General features: G+C 35.6%; 1 protein-coding gene across 1 annotated transcript in view; it reads right to left on the bottom strand.

Annotated features, from left to right (window-relative positions):
• The window catches only part of ALDH1A1 (aldehyde dehydrogenase 1 family member A1), a 31,816-nt gene extending 15,285 nt beyond the window's left edge, over window positions 1-16,531 (bottom strand). The window contains exons 1-5 of the mRNA XM_061348290.1: window positions 16,342-16,531; window positions 9,056-9,160; window positions 5,813-5,953; window positions 2,336-2,465; window positions 1,210-1,271 (exon numbers count right to left, since the gene is read on the bottom strand). Of these exons, the coding sequence (XP_061204274.1) occupies window positions 1,210-1,271; window positions 2,336-2,465; window positions 5,813-5,953; window positions 9,056-9,160; window positions 16,342-16,431 (528 nt within the window). The 5' untranslated portion in view covers window positions 16,432-16,531. The remainder of the gene's footprint in view (window positions 1-1,209; window positions 1,272-2,335; window positions 2,466-5,812; window positions 5,954-9,055; window positions 9,161-16,341) is intronic.
• Window positions 16,532-17,459: the final 928 nt, after the last annotated feature.

The following is a 17,459-nucleotide window of genomic DNA, read 5'->3' as shown; positions in this document are numbered from 1 at the left end:
TCATCATTAGAGTGGAACTGAATGTGTGAAAAGGAAATAGAAATGATAAGTTAGCAGAAGTGTTTTGTGGCATTCATATATTCCTCAAAGTTTTTGGTTTATGTAAAAACATCCCGCTTAGTGGGTTGATGATTCAATGGAGAAAAAATAAAGATATACTTGGAAGTACTTGAACATCTTTTAAGTGAAGCTCATGTTTGTACTAACTGCTTATAATTCTTGGATGCAATTTTATTTTGAAGTGGTCACGTCTACTGTTTAATGTAATTTAGTGTATCTTGACTTTGAGTGCTTTATTTAAAATATCTTGTTCCTGACCTACAGGAGAATCTAAACCAGCTGAATCCCAAGCTCTCCAAGATGCTGGATCCAAACATATTCCACTGATGGTCTCTAAATCAGTGTGGTGGTCTAAAGGGATAACAAATCTGCAAGCTCGACTGAAAGACATCAGGAACATGTGTGGGACCCACGTCTGAGCAAATCTGATAGACAAGATGACTATTTCAGAATCCGGTAAGCTGCTGAGCAGGTCAGGTCAGGTTGCTCACACCTACAAAGAGGTGTGTGGATTAGGTGTGCCTAGTGTATATAAGCATTTTCACAGCAACCCACTGAAGCTGTGTAGACCTCACAAAAAAAAATGTAAATATAGAAGTTGAATTCCTCGGTGTTTTGGATGTTCAGACTCAGGCAGGACTTTTGAATCTTTACTTAAAAGAAGTGTCTTCAAATCTGGGAATTCAGACACACCAAGCAGGAGCTTGTGAACATCTGGTTCAGTATCACTGTGCTTATTGGACACATTCTTTTTTCTGAATGCAGTTCAAAGCAGAGCAGATATTCCAGGTCTTAAAGAGCTTATTTGCTCATAGGCTGTAACTGCTACCCTCTCCTACTTGTTTGTTTCTAATTCTTTCCTTTCCATCAAATCACAATTCTTCTTTCAAACTAATCTGTCACTCAAAATTTTGAGATTGATTTTCCTTCCATATACAGGGAGGAAAGAGACAAGGCTGGACAAGACTGATCCATTAAAATCTCTATGTTGCAGAATTTGATGAGTACTCAGGATAGTCTCTGTCTTTCAGGACCTGAAAATTTCTGATTGACAATGTTTCAGAAATGCACTTACATAGATAAAATTCTGACAGCATTTCTATTTGTAACAGCAACATATGTGTTTTGCAAAAACTAGCTCCAACTTACAGGAATAATTTGGCCGCACACACCAACAGGCTCATGTCTTGTAAACGTAAAAAAGTCTCCATCTGGGGGGGAAGAAGAAATAAATTCGAAATTCAGACAAAGTATTTGTGAGGAACACTTAAATCAGAAAGAAGAGAAAGTTGGATATCAAACTTAGCTGGAAACAATTTTACTTATAAATGGTATTTTCAATATCTTAACTGTGCAAAAAAAGCCCCCAACCATGAAGTACATCTGGATTCAATATCTACTTTCCTGGCTGCAAGGTTTGGTTCTGCCAGTCTGATGGAATTTTTGCAGTGATAACTGTGGTTCTCAGTATGGTATGCACAGCACACCAATGAACATTCCTCATTTCTTTTTATCACCTTTTGGGGGGGGGGGGGGAGGGGAAGTGCTCTTTTAAAAGCTACTTGCAATCCTGGGTACATATCAGACTTTTTAATATTAGCTCTTGGCTTATATCAAATTCATTAAGTACAAAATTCTCTTTGATTCAAATAAACATGTGTTTCATTAAGCCTAGTATAGAGATCTATGTGATGCAAAAGATTGGGAGTATTTATCACTCTCTTTTTCCTTAATTCCTTATTACCATTCTTCTTTTTGTCCTTCTGAGAGAAGGCAGCTAGAAATGATGTTTTCATAAAGCTACTTAACAGGAGAGGGAATGGAATGAAATTTCATCTAAATAAAGGAATAGTTTCCTCATTCCTGCCTCTTCGGATGCCTCTTAATACATCATCCAGTAGACGAAACAAATATCAATTTGCTCTAATTTTAGCTTTATTAAGCAAATACCTGGTCTTAATTACTGTACCACTGCAAAAACTACACACTGCTAAGAAAAAGTAACCTACCAGACTTCTTAGATGTTATGCACACACAAAAACCTTTTGGTGAATTACCAGTGCTTATCAGTGGTGTAATAAATAAATAAATGTGGATAACTGCACTAAATGTTTAAAATGAGCTTTATGCTTTATCTTAAATAATCTATATTAAGAAGGAAAATATTTTCCATTTGTCATTTCTCTTTTGTGTTGCATAACTTTAGAAAAAGGCAGTTTTTCACAGATCACAGTGGGTTTCAATACTGTTCTTTTGTTATCTCAAAACTACTCACCCATTGGTACAGTACGCCCATGGATTTTATCAGCCCAGCCTGCACAGTAGCGTAATGTTTTGACACAGGCACCTAAATCCATTAGATAGGCAGTGGAAAAGAGTTTTCCACCATCAATGGCTTCCATTGTCTGCAGACAACATTAATTACAAAGTTAATATCAAATGTTGATAATGGTTCTCGTACTTTGTCATTTCGATTTCACTTTTTGAGTTCAAAGTTTTTCAGCATTAGTACAGAAATTCAGATTAGTTGTCACCTGCAGGATACGTAGCATTTGAAAGACCCAAGGTAGAAATTTACAGATGAGAAATTTTCATGATGTTTTATTCACATTTGTAACGACGAGATGTTCCTAAAAAAACAGTAACATTTCTCACACCTGAATCAGTTATTCTGTTATAATTTATACTGAACATTCTACAAGCATAGATGGAAAGGTCAGCTAGGAGTCTATACAAATAACTGATGCAAATAAAATGAGTGGCCTCCCTCAGCCTATGTGCACTGACATCCAAGTAGGCAGTAGTTTCCTGAAAATAACTGGCACATTAATTTACAACCCTGTGCTGCATAATTATTAAGGAACATCTTTCTAGATGCTTAATAAATGCATGATTAGCAACTTATATGAGCAAGAAGACTCAAAGCATGGAATAAAATACCTTGAATGTACCTTGAACGTTTGATGTGCAAGAGAAAGTTCTGACCTATCAAGACCTCTTAACCAGGAAAAATTCACTATGAAAAATAAATACTTGCAGAGAAGAGAGTCTCTTTTATTGACTATCTACTGACTGGGTGAACTAACTGCTATTGTTTACATCCAAGCCTGACTCTTCATTCTATGGATCATCGTGCCAGGGAGATATAAGCCTTTAGAATAATAATCAGACAATATTCATTCAACATGTAACTTTTCATCTGACCGATTCTGTTCCACCCACAGAGACACCAGCACTAAATAGGGTTGATTTCCAGCCAAATCTAGGGAGCATGCTTTGGATTAATGGCTTTTCAATACCCCTAATTTTGGTGACATTAAGTTAAATACCATGCGCAGTTCTGAAACACAGTTAACAACTTATTGACACTGTTAGAATTTTTTTCTCAAGTTTTCTCGCACACAGACACTGGAGACCTTCAGCTTTGTTAACAATGCTCTATGATTGTTCCTACTTAGTAGGAAAACCCCAGACTATAACTGCAAGATCTAGTCAGATCTTAGAAATATTTTCTTTTCTAAATTTGTTATATTTTATGCCTGAGAATTTTTTTAATATTTTAGGCTGAGTCTACAGACTGATCCCACAATTACAGTTGTTTCACCAACAAACTCCTCTGTGAAGTTTGCACTTTTAATTAACTGGAAACAATGCAGATATCATATTTGGGAAGAGAACAGAACAAACAGAGAAGTCTGCAATGCTTGCTAGTTTTTAACAACAAGGAACTGATTAAATGAGATATACCCTTGACATTCCAGGCAATATGTTTGGCATTGCTTTGTTCTGTTTAGACATGGGAGAAAATTCTTGCCTTGTCTCAAACTTATGAACACTATAGCTTTGAACATCACAACAGACTGAAACCTAGGAAAAAAAGAAATATCTCAGTGGCTCTTTCAGTGCTTTGACTTTTTCTTCCAGTAGCCTGCCTATAAGGTTGATTAGCCTCTGGAGCTTCAGGAGAGACATTTTATACATACCTTACTATGTGAAACACTGAAATGGAATAATTTTGATCCTGGCCAGATACACAAACTCAGGAAAATGCCTTTGCATTGCGCTTTAGGTTTCTGTTTTGACCTCTATTCTTTGCAAGCCTATTTGCTATTCTGTAGTAGTAGTTCTACATTTAGGATAAGTTGTGAGTGGAGAGAATCTCTCTTCATTTTGATGAAGTCTGAAAAATATTTCATTCAAACACACCTTATTTAAAAGGGGAAAGTAGTCAATAATATGAGTAAGGTGTAGGAAATAAAAACAAAGTCACTAAAATACAATCTGAGGAGTGGCCCAGGAGAAGAGCAGTACTTTCATACTATAAAAATGGCAACCAGGAACAAAAGCTAACTTAATGTTTTAGCTTTTCTGTGGAAAAAAAAGATTATTTTTCCATTCTCTTTGTATGATTAATTCCTTAGGCTGTACAAGAAAGATGCAAATGCCAGCTTGTTCAGTATTTAACGGGCAAGGGGGAGTACATTTCCTTTTAAAAATGTAACTGTCTCAAAAACTTGTGTCTTTCAACTCCAATACATCTAGTATTGTTAGGAATATATGTTCTAGCCACCCAAGTTTTCTCCTGAGAAACTAGGTGATTATTAGATTATTAGTCCTATCAAGGTGACAAGGTTCTTTTAAAAAAATAATCTTGTTGAAGAAAAGCGTAAATTGGAAAGCTGCAGGCTTTGGAATTGAAGGACATAACCTTAATTTCTTTAATTTTTCATTTTTATTTTAAAAACCTGTTTGGGACACATGCAAGAATCTTTCTATACTACAGCCCATAAGGACAACAGAATGCGCAATAGATTCTTTGCAGATTTTACATGTTTTGAAAGTTTTAATTTTTGAGCTTATCAGTGGTGCGATAAATGCTTCAAACTGTGGCTAGACCAGTCAGTATGATGATCCTGAAGGCTGGGTACTCTTCATGCTCTCTTAAACTTTTGACAGTGTTGGCAGAAAACCAAGTTTCATCTTCAGAGAGTGCCTGAAGTACCAAAGAGACCACCTTAATGGTAGCATCATACATGGGGTTTCGAATAAGGGTGCTGGGGGGGGCCCCCCCCCCCAACACTACACTATCAAATTGGTGTTGATTTCTCTTTTAAATCTTCTTTCTTCCATAATGCACACTCGGTAGGTGGTGGTGCTATACCTCACATGTCTGCTGTTAAGACCGGCAAAATGACCAATACACAGTAATTGGTAAAGACTGGACATCGTTCCTCACCACCAATGTTCTTCCTATTAGGAAATAATCCATTGCTGCCTTTGATTCTGGTTAAACCTTTCTGCTCATTGACAGTTGCAAGCAGGAGTTAAAGGACCGGTGACAATGAAATGAGTGGCCCTGAAATCCAAAATTTCTCCTAGTTCTGACCTATATCATCTGAAAGTGCTGAGTCAGGCTTTGAGTTCAGTCTTTATTTCAGGCTTTGGTTTAGAGATGTTAAGCATGTGGTCCATGTTAATGTGCCTTTAAGAATCAGTAATTGAACTTGCATCAGTTCTAGGTGGCTAAAATATCATCTGGAAGTTAATCAAATACTTGAGTAATTTTTGGGTGTGGGGTGCTACTAGACAAGAGTGTAAGCCAATTTAATGAGGTCCATTTACAGCACAAATAAAAAACAAGTATTGAGACAGCCCGACTCCAAGAATTTAGCAGTTATGCTTGCTTATATCTTTCTTTAAGAATAAGACATAGGTTTTTTTCCCAGTCTTTTTGTTCATGTATCATACTCACAGCTAAAATCAGCCGATCTCTTTCAACTAAGTCAGCTAGTTTATTCAAGAGCCTTCCTCGCTCTGAAGCATCCATTGTACGCCAGGGTGACCCAAGCTCAAAAGCTTTCCTAGCTGCTTTAACAGCCTTGTCTACATCTGCCTGTGGGGAAAACAGAGAAACTTTTATAATCAGTAGTTGATTCTGTCACCACTCTTGTTGGCTGTTACGTGTGCAAGGTGTTTTGTGAGATATAGAAGAGACATTACAGCAGTCTAATCAAAATTAGTACAATAATATTAAATATATGGGTTATTCTCTTTCAAACACTTTTGCTGTCATTTCAGCAATGCAAAGATGTATGAAAACCAGATGGGTTCTCAAAGCTTCTAAAATAAAAACACACTAAGGATCTCTATTATTAAAATTTAGATTTTCAAATCACCTACTTGCTAGTGTCTGTAATTGGGGATATACCCACCAATTAGATTGCTGATCAAATCTTTTCTATGCACAAAGAGATGCCCAAATGTGTAAGTTAAATATTTAAGTACTCAGCTTTATCTAAAAGTGGTGGTGTGATGAAGACCAAGTCAGGAAAATCTGTTCTTTAGGATGATTCATAAAACAAACACCAGTTTACAATTGAGGAAAACAAATCAATGCATTTAGTTTAGCAAGCTTTAAGGAACATTTATATTTAAAATAATTTAAACAATTGACTAATTGATGAGGTTTAAAAGTTAAGACTATATATTTCAAAGTCTAAGCATGGTCTCTACAATATGCAAGCTAATGTGTCAGTTCATTAATGGTTTTTATAGCTTAATTTATGATTTGCCATTTGGATTTTGCTGTAGAAGGAAAATCTACGATGAATAATATTAAAATCTTTTCTGTGCAAGACTATTCCAGGAAACAAAAAAAGACAGTTAAACATCTTTTGAGAAAAGGTTTTAGTACTTGGAAAAATTCTGTATTTCACAATTTCTGTAAATATTTTTTTTTCCAGAAAAAAAAATACATAAAAAGGAGGTTTATTCTATTTTTTTTTGTTAGAAATTCAAAACAAATCTGAAAAAAAAGGACAAAACTATACATGGCACATTTCTGTGAGCAACTTCCATGCATTGTACGAAGGATTTCTTTTCAACTCTTTTTTGTACTGCTGGTTGCTAGAGTGTCCTCCAGGGAAATCACTATAAAAGTTGAATAAGTCAGCAAATTTGACAAAGTCAGCACCCAAGTCAGTTGTGCTGTGAACCAGATCTCGAACCTTTAACTGATGTTGGTAGCTGAAAACTAATTTTTAAAAGCCAGGTGCGGGGTAAGTGGCTTAGAAAGTCCAACACAGACCTGCTAGGCAGGAGAGGTCCACAGAACTCCTCAGAATTCTTTCCAGAAGTCTGGGAAAAGATAGGAAGGTTCTTCACAAGTTGTCCAAAAAAACCTTATAGAACCACAAATAGGTTCTCCACAAAGAGTAATAGTCGTTACTATTGGGTAAAACTGACCAGTGACGTACATCAGGGTGCTGCAGTCGTTGCTGCAATCTATGAGATTAAAAAGAATTGCTCTTCCTCAGAATCTATCACAGTGTTGTGATACCTCGTCACCTATGTGTGACCCAGAAAAGTGCATTCAATTGATATTTATTTCATTCTACTATTTTCTCATCTCTTTTTATCATAAATATTCTACTGCCTTGCAATATGTCTTTGGGGGATATGCCTTGGCCTTTGCTGGAAAAAAACAAGGGAAATCTGAGAATGATGCAAATTAAGACTTGATACAGTGCCATGCGTTCTTTTTACTGCAAGTACAGAGATAATTAAAGCCAATAAAAATAATATAAAACTAATATAGGCCTCTGAATGAAAATCAAGGAAAAAAAAATGTTTTTCAACTGTCTGAAAATTAATTTGGGCACATCTACACCATGAGTTTAAAACTTGATAACTCCTTTCAGAGCTAATTTAGACTTCTTGCAGAAGTACATTTACTTTAGGTCCCACTGACCATTTGTTGAGCTGCTTTATTATTACTAGGGGCCTTCAGGATTAGCAAATGTAGCTTGAAAGAGCCACCAAACTGAAAGGAAAACAGTTCCCACCCACATATGTGTCTGTGTTTTCTAATCTCCACTTGTTTTTTTTTAAATACCACTGCAAGGCAGTGTACAACTCTTTGTCAACTCCATTGTACACGCAAATTAAATTCCTCGAATCTCTTGGCTCATTATCTGAAGACTAGGATCTAGAATATTAGGTTCACAATGACTGTGTAATTTACTAGATTTGTACATTTCACTTGGCAATTTAGTTAATAGCAGTTGTCATTACACATTAGTTTGCAAAATTATTGGATAGAAAGCAAACCTGTGTGTCAAACAGTATTATCTCTTTATTTAACGAGTTGTTAGATTGCTTTTAAGGAATGAAGGTTACAAAAGTTCTGAATGGTAAGTGAACAGTTGGAGGTCATGAGTAAATTAATTTGAGGATGGTCAAATATCAGCCCAACTTGATTTGCAATGTAGTTTGGTTTTGGATGCTGAACAGAGAAGAGGCAGAAGAAATATCATTTTGTATCAAAACTGTGTACAGTTCTAGTAGGATATGAGTAAACAATTTTTGTAGTCCACTGCTTAAAATTCCTCAATTCACCATGCTGTAAAGAAAACATTTTTGGTAGAATTGCTGTCTATGTGATAGTTGACTTTCAGTTTCAGGTATTTTTAGAACCATGTTCAATACATTTTTCACAGAGACAAGTATTTGAAGAGGCAATACTGAGAAGATCATCCTTATATAGTCTGTGTGTGAAAATACATTTTTTTAATATTTCTTTATATTTTCATCTATAATAAAAGCCTTATTTAGGGTGTAATGAACAGATTACATCACTGTGTAAGGAAAAGCCACTAAAAATAACAAAAAAATCCTCCAGCTAAAATATTAGATGTCACTGATGAGTATAAAAAAGGAGAAATATTATTAAAAAATATAAAAAAAAATTATTCAGACCTTTCCTTATATGAATAAAATCCTAAGAGTAAAGCAGTTTTCAGTGTCTGTTTACAAACAGTACTAAAGCTTATTAAAAAAGCTAAGAATTATGTATTCAGGAGAAGGTATACGGTACGAAGTAGGTAGATCTCTGAGGCTGTGTTTTACATCAACACAGATGGTCTTTTGCCTTCTTGCTTTTAAGATGCAAAATTAAATTTAAAGCTAGGGCTAAGATCAAGAAAGAAAACTTTACCTTGTCACCTTCTTCAACTTCACAGATTTTCTCTTCATTTGCAGGGTTAAAGACTTCAAATTTTTTGCCACTGACTGAATCATGCCACTCATTGTTTATAAATATCTGCAAAGGAAGAAATAGTGTAACAATAATAGTAACATATACATAACTATTGTCTGTTACCTGTTTTAATTAATAAATCTATATTTCATACCTCAGAGCTGCCTGATCGATAGTTACCTGAATTAAAAATTGAATAGCTGTTTTTTAATGTATTCTGAAGACATAAGAACTCATATACATACTTAACCAGAACCAACTTTTTAAAACTGGTTTCCTTTGGAACATCAAGCTTTATCCCTCTATGTGATATCTTCAGTTTGTATTATAACATAAAAAGATATTGCTACAATGGTAGCCTTCTGCTCTCAAACTGAAGTCTGTGATGTACAGGGGAGGTACAGCCCTTAATGTTCTATCTAAAACACTGGTTGCCAATGTTTATAGGGCTGGTAATGACGGAGAGCATTTCTGCTATGTGCCCCAGTAGAAGTAAACCAAATTCTTGGGTTTACTACATAAAGTACATGTAGTATACTGGAGAACTATTTTATTAAGCTTTGTTTTGGTATCTCTTTACTCTTTCCTGACAAAAAGAAAATCCGCCCCCAAAATAACAATGTTTCTGAAATTAAAGTTGAGACTAAAAGAATCCCAGCACCATCACTGCTACAATCAGTATGGCTATCTTCTGTTTAAAAAGTTCCTAACTGTTTGATGTTACTAATTATTTATTCAATAATTCCTAACAATAGCCTGATTACCTCCAATTTAATGGTCAGAGCTTTCAAATCTTTTGTAACCATAACATTGGTGACACTGTCCTGCCTCCTATTCAACTTTTAGGCATACATGCCAACATACTCTTGTTATTCTGACTATTACTTCCAATGTCTGGCTGTTATTGTTTGAACTGCAATGGGTATTACATCAACTTAATATAACTTCTGTCCATTTTAATAGTTTTTCACACTTCATTCCAACTCTAAGAGTCCCTGTTATGTCTCTACATTTATTTCCCTCAGCAGACGCTGCCACTCTTGATTTTCCATCCTCCCAAACATCATCAAACCCCTTTTACTAATCTGTTGCCTTTATGTGGAACATCCATATACCAGAAAAATGAGGCCATCATGTATTGCTCATTTAACTGTTTTATCCTGACTTTTACTTGACAGGGACAAGAAAAATACTAACATTAAAACCAAGGAAATAAAATAAAATTGCATTTTCCTTCATCTTGCTATAAAATCTTATGTTTTTGTTAATATCTTTCTATTCCAAGTGTTATAGAGTATCAAACATATAGCTAACAATTGAGAAGCACAAAAGAACAAATAGTGCACAGCAATCACAGCTTACACCAAAGTTTACCCAGCAGCAGTGAAACTGACCCACAGTTCATTTAATATCTGTAAGGAACTGGGTCCTTATTCAAAGATCAGACTTTTATGCTGACTGAAAGCACATTGTATACTGAATTTACTTTGCATGGCAGGAACAAATACCATCAATTCTTGATTGTAACATTGCTGGTGCGCTTAGAACAGACCTAAACAAAGCAAGGTGGGCATTTTTGATAACCATAATGAGCTTTTATGACCCATAAGCTTTTGTGATGTAATAACCCCATAAATTCGAACAGTCCCGGGTGTATGGGAATAAGGAATTGGCAAAGGTACTCTTACAGCTGAATATATACTTAAATGTTTGAAAACCTTATAAAGTCTACATTACATCAGTGTCATACAAGAATACTTTCTCCAGAGACAGCACAAAATTCCCACTATGTCTGCTTTATTTTTACTACTAATTTTGTTGTCTGTTTGACATGTCACTTTCCTTCTCTTGCAAGCTCTCATTTCCTGATTTCAGTTGTACTATATACCCCTTAAAACTATGTCCAAAGAGTGCTTTAGGAGTGAGCAGTCCTCTGTGTCTCTAGGTTTTTGGTTACCAAATAAGACTGTTGATGACATCTGTAGAAATTAGACTGATTTTCCAACTGTTCCTGAAAAATCAATATTTTTCAAAAGCGTAGGGAAAATATCAGAAAGAGACAGAAAGGAAAACTTAGTTGGAAAAATCTGGTACACGGCACAGATGTTGAAAAAAGAAGTCTGTGCTGCTACCATGTGTTGTGTAAGCTGTTTTTTAAAGTGGGCATGATAAAGTATATAGTCCAATGTTAAAAGTACCTGTCAACCTCTGTTTAACCATCTCTGCAATTTCTGGGTTTGGGTCAGTGATGAATGGGGGTCAGTCAACCCCAGGCTGCACTGCCAGTGCCTGAGCCCAACTTCCTGCTATGGCTCACCTGGTGCTTTCTCTTTTTGCTCTTCTCTAGTGCTGCTGTGTTATTGCCACACATATGAGATCTTGGTCAGGCTTAGCATCAAGAGCATGGAAGGCTCTGACTGATTGTATCATGTATTTTGTGTTCAAACTGTGCCGATTTTTAGGGTCATGGCGTCTTGCCCCACCTATAGTCACTGAAGATTAGCTGTGAGGCCAACAAGCAGAAAAAATGTGGGGTTTTTTTTTCCTCTCGATTAGGATAAAAGACCTACTGTTGCTGTTCAGAATAACAGGAACATTTAAATAGAAAGCTAGAAAATACTTTGTGGCAGGCAAATCAAAGCAAATGACGGTTAATTCAGGACAGGACAAAATCAGGACACCAAAAATGCAGGACAAATGCTCTTTGTCACCCAGACCTGGGATTTAAAATTTACCACCACAACCATATTTGTTATGAAAACATGACAGCTTTCAGTATCAAAACTACTTACACTGACTGTCTGAGTGTTGTTAATAGTTTGGTAATAACTATTAACATTAATAAAAACATTATCTCTAAAGATACATGATAACAACTTTTTATTAATATATTCCTGTATTTCAGCTTGTTTTCATATGAGTACCATGTGTAGAGTGTCACTGTTTCCTCCAACCATCAGGACTGACCAGAGAATTCTTGATTTAATAAAAGCTGTCAGAGAAATAAATATGTAGGTCCCTGGAGATTTCAGATATATGATGAAGTTGATCATAGGAATACCCACAGAAAATTCTGACTACTGTGGAAAGGGCAAAGACAGCAGCTAAATGGTTAATATGAAAAAGCCATCTTTAGTAACTAGCTACATTGCCAAGAAAAGAGACAAAGTAAAATGTAACACTGCTATGATGTTACAGTATGCCAAATTCATATCTGCCTGAGAAAAAAATAATAGCAAAACGTACCATTTTTGGAAGATTTTAAAGTAGTTCTTTAAATAGTGCATTTATTGCACCAACAAACATCACCCATAATATTAGTTTAGAATATCTGTTTTATTAATGTTAATACCATTCACATCCAAAACATAACCTTATTCTATTAAATATATACACATCTTTGTATCAGGACTATATAAATCAAACTAGATGTCTTTCATAAGTTAGATGGCAGTCTTATATATGCAGGTATGAAAGACAAGAAAGATAAGGAAAAAGTTTATAGTCTCCATGCAAACTGTGTTACATACATTACAGGCAGCTGCACCCATAAATGTGCATTCAGCCATGCCCATTTAATGCCATGGGGCATGTACAGTATTTTGTCTGTCAGGCAGAACTCCACTGACAACTTACATTTTTTTCTGCTTGTTTGCCATACCTAAATGCAAGAGACCTCTTTTGTGTGATCAATGCTGTGAAAATCTGTAGGGGATTTCAAGCCTCAGTGTTCCTGTATCAGTGACTTAAAAATGAGTTTAAAGAAGAAAATACTTAATTTCTGGTGTTGCATGAACCCATATTCAGCATCTGTCTATAAAATTTTTGTCAGAGAATTTTTATGTAATTCACTATTATTGTTATAAACTGTAATCCATACTACAGAGATGTAGTCAAGGAAAGTAATAGAACTGTCTGAAATGTGGACTATCCCAGATTCAGCTGCAAAAAGCAGCTTTATAAGTACAGAAATGTTTAAGCTATATTCTCTTTAGATATCAGACAGTCTTCTAAACTTATGGTACAAGAAAAAGTGTAACTTCGTCCCACCATAAATCTGCCCCATGATAGTCTATCACTCTTCCTATGATAAAGTTCTTCTCGACAATGCTTTCCAAATGAGCCCAGCTGCCTGTTTCACAGAGCCAAAAGCCATCACCAAATTTCAACGGCTTCTTGGCTGCTCAGCTGACTGCTAACAAGCTTTCTAGTGCAGACAGTAAGTCAGGGAATGACCCCACCAGTGTTTTCTTAGAGGCCAGGAACAGTGAAGAGACACCATGGCTAGAGCTAGGCTCCTGCATGCTGGAGGCAATTCAGCATCACTCAGGTGAAGTGGTTGTTGGCACCTATTCACACCTGCTCTTACAGATTATGAGAGTTATTCAGGTATTCTTGAATTTGAAAATGGCAGTAATTCTTACAGTTAGATCAAAACCTAAAGGAGATTTGTAGCCCAAGAGAAGGCTTGTTTCATGTGCTATAAGTTCTGATTTACTCATCCAAAATATGTCATGAACTCTTACTCTATATTTTAGGCATTACAGTTAAAATATGTGAAATTATTTAAGGAACTACTAAAGACTGACATTTTAAGTTTTAAACAGGTATATCAATACAGAATACCTGCTATAAAATCTCTTCTTTTTCCTAGGTTTTTACTTACAAAAAGTTGATACTTGGCTAATATTTCATGTAACTTCCTCCTCCTCCCCCCCACATTTTGTCTGTGAAGATAGTGATTGCATCAGATGTGATACTCAAGATGAAATTTTTCTTCACTCAAAGTGTGAACCTTTCCACATTTTCTGATATTTCACGTGCACTTTAGTGAGAAAATGTGCTGCTGTTTTCTCCTCCTCATATAATTTCACAGCCTAATAATTAACTGATCTGAGTTTCTCTGATTAAAGGAGCACCATAGGGCTTAGGGCATGTGAAAGAATTACCATAGAAATAATTTGCCAACCAATGACTGCCTAATTCCTCAGTGTTGACTAAGTAAAATATTTACTAGTACGTTTTTAGCCAGCTACCAACACTCATTCAGTTCAATTCAGTTCATCAGAATATCTTTAAAGGAGATTCAGACATGAAACTACTTCAAGATCACTTTGTGGTTCAACATCCAAGCCATTTTATCTGTTTAAAATGCATTCAATTTAATTATTAAAACACAAATTACCTGAAGAGTGCTTACTTTTATGCTATATGTGAATGGCATAACCTAAACCATATATATAGATATGGAAGACATGGAAATACTTTGTTAAATGATGTCTGTAAAGGCCCAGAATGACACTCCTCCTCACAGAAAATAAAATATCAGGAGTGTTAAGTAAAGGAGAATGTCTTTTGGACATCTTCTGCAAACCTTTCTTCAGATCACTGTGTACTGGCTGTTGATGTTACACAGTGGTAGAAAAAATGAAAACTGAGTTTCCGAAACTGAGGGATCTGCTGATGTCCAAGGTGGTTCAGACAGAAAGGTTAACACATCAGCAGTAATTACATCTTCCTTCATCTTGATCCCTTCAACATAGCCAGCTGAAACAATCCCACACCCTACATTCTAGCTTGTATGAGACAGGAGAGGAACAGGATGGTAAGAAGACGAGGGTGGAAAAACTATGAAATTGTGAGATGACTGCTCACAGGGGGTGTGCTGGATTTGACCACTTGTAGGTACACACTTCTGCAAAAAAGTGCATTGCATTTCTGCACATTTACACTTTGTATGCAGCTTTTAAAAAAAACTGCATTTAAAAAAAATTATTTATTGTGAAGACAAAAGGAACGTACTCTTGTTATGTGACTCTATCAATTGCACACTATAGATGTTTCAGCTGGCCGTCTTGTGGCTGCTTGTCATATTAATGTAATAGGCTTTTGCTAACTACATGTTTTAGAAGGATAGAAATGTTTGCAGGAATTTATGACTTGCATGTTTAGTTACATCAGAATTCTGAGCTGGCACTTTGTTCATATGAGTCGTTTTCGTTTGGAAAAACAAAAAAATCAAATAGCGCTGTAGTTTTTAGAACACCACTGTGACCTAGGTATGACTCAGGTACAAAAGTATGTTCTCAGAATTAAGCTTTTATTTATTTATCTATTTATTTATTTATTTATTTATTTATTTATTTCTAAGACAGGAAGAGCAGTAGAGATCTATCACATGGCAGAACTACATAGCTTTCCTAGCCTGTTAAATATTTACAAAGTAAGGTCCTGTGTGATTTATTCATGAAAGACGTGTTTTGAAATCTGGTTAGGTTTTTCCCATGAGAAAAGTAGGACAGAATGGAATTCTAAAGGACTAATCTAGATGATCCCTGAACACCTTGCCTTTGGGAAAGAAAATAACCAGTGATTCTAGTAAACAAAATTTATTTCCATTGCAGTGTTACTGAGAAAGACAAATGAACAATAACTGAGGAGTCACAAAAGGGAAGAGTTCCAGTCTGATTAATTGTTCTACCTAAAGCATTCAGGGGCCCGAGTTTCAGTATTTTCTGCCAACAGTTTGATCGAAGTTCTTGCAGATATCTGCATACTATGATATAAACCGGGCAAAATGCCTTTTCAAGCTAGGAACAAGAGTCTGGATTCAGACCTTCTTTATCTGTGCATTTCTAACTGCATATGGAAAGAATTTGCTATCACAAAACCTTTCTGATAATACTGAATAATTAGTGATGGTAGACTTTATCTGTTTTATGGATAATTACTTGTTTAAGCTCAAAACCAGATTCAGTATCTCCAGAAAAAAACGTGAGTGGAATGCATTTTATTTTAATTTCATTTTCACACATCCCTTTCTACATAAGCTTATTTGGTATAATAATTTAGATCTGATTGTAAAGCAATGCCACACGCTAACATTTTAATTTGTTCTCACTGTCAGAAAATCAATAAAATAATAGAAACTTTTCCTTCTTTGATCCCTTTATACTTTCTAGGAAACTTTTCACTGCAGAAAGTTTGTTTCAGGAGAAAAACCACACACACCCCAAGTGAGATATGAAATGATTCTATCACATTTGCATGTTTTCTGAAATGTTCGGTTAAGAAGATCACTGAACAATAATTGTTAATATGCATAATATCAGAAGCATTTTAGAATAAACATTTTAAGCACTGTTTTACTGCTGCTTCCATGGTTCATATACGGTTGAAATTCACACATCCTACTGTCTGAGCTGAATTCATAAGAAAAATTAAGAAACATAAATACTACTAACCTTGGTGTACTTAATTTTCAGATCTTTGATTGGCTCTGGCAGTGCTGGCAAAACTGGAGCAGGGTTCTTGGCTGAACCTTGCTTCTTCATATTTTCAGTTGAGTCTGAGGACGCTCCTGAAACACAGGTGAAACAAGGTATGAAGGAAGTGAAGTGATTTTTGTCCTGACTGAGCTCCTAGCTTTACTTGTGCTTTTTTATATGTACCCAGCTATGACATATTTGCATGCAAGAATATGATTGGATGAAGGGATTCATTGCAAAGAGAAAATGACACTACTTATTTTAAACCAAAAGCAACAGCATTTTCCCTGAGATGAGACCTCGATGAAGCAAATGTTGCTAAAACAATCTGCTTAGCCAGACACTACAAATTCTTACTGGGAGCACAGTTTAAGGCCTCCTCATCTTACCTGTAAAATTGCTTTCTCTCAGCAGGTGAGTCCTCAGATTTTAAGTGAAGTTCTTCATGTACTTGGAGGCAGCTCGGAAGGTAAAGGCAGACTTCTTAGCTCTGGAAAGAAACTAAGCCCTTCTCACTGCAGAGTTGGCAAGAATAATTCCCAGAGCTGGAGAACATTCACTAAAAAAACAAGCCAACTTAGGTTACACTTTTACACTTTAATATGTGCAGAGTACTTTATAATTCCTGTAATACTTGCTTTGTAGATCACAAGATAAGGGATGGCTATGGTGAATACAAAATCCTTCATGTTTTTCAAGAAATGTGAAGGTGGGTAGAAATTGTAAAATCTGAGTCTGTTGTCTTTCAAAACAAATTATTTCGAAGATAGGGCTTTTCTGTTCAGGGTGCAACGTGGTGCACACATGCACAGTTCTAACCATTACATGAGAAACATGTCTCTCATGTTGACAAATCATTTATAAGGGACAAGAAACTTTTTTTTTTTTCACTAAGTCCTACCTTTTCTAATGAATGGTATCACAGAACAAACTGGGACTGAATTATCTTTTTTCTTTTATATGCCAAGCTCCTGATAGATGCATAATGGATTTGTGCCATAGAAATACAGAAATGATCTTATTGCTTTCACTGAGACTACACAGATCTTTCAAAAACTCACTGTGTTCAGTTAATTCATGTATCAGGCATCATC

Source organism: Neopsephotus bourkii, unplaced genomic scaffold, assembly GCF_033783945.1.
Source record: "Neopsephotus bourkii isolate Nb327-2 ecotype Australia unplaced genomic scaffold, CSIRO-AGI_Nbou_v1 NB_350, whole genome shotgun sequence".
Taxonomy (NCBI): Eukaryota; Metazoa; Chordata; class Aves; order Psittaciformes; family Psittacidae; genus Neopsephotus; species Neopsephotus bourkii.
This window is presented reverse-complemented; position numbering and strand designations above follow the sequence as displayed.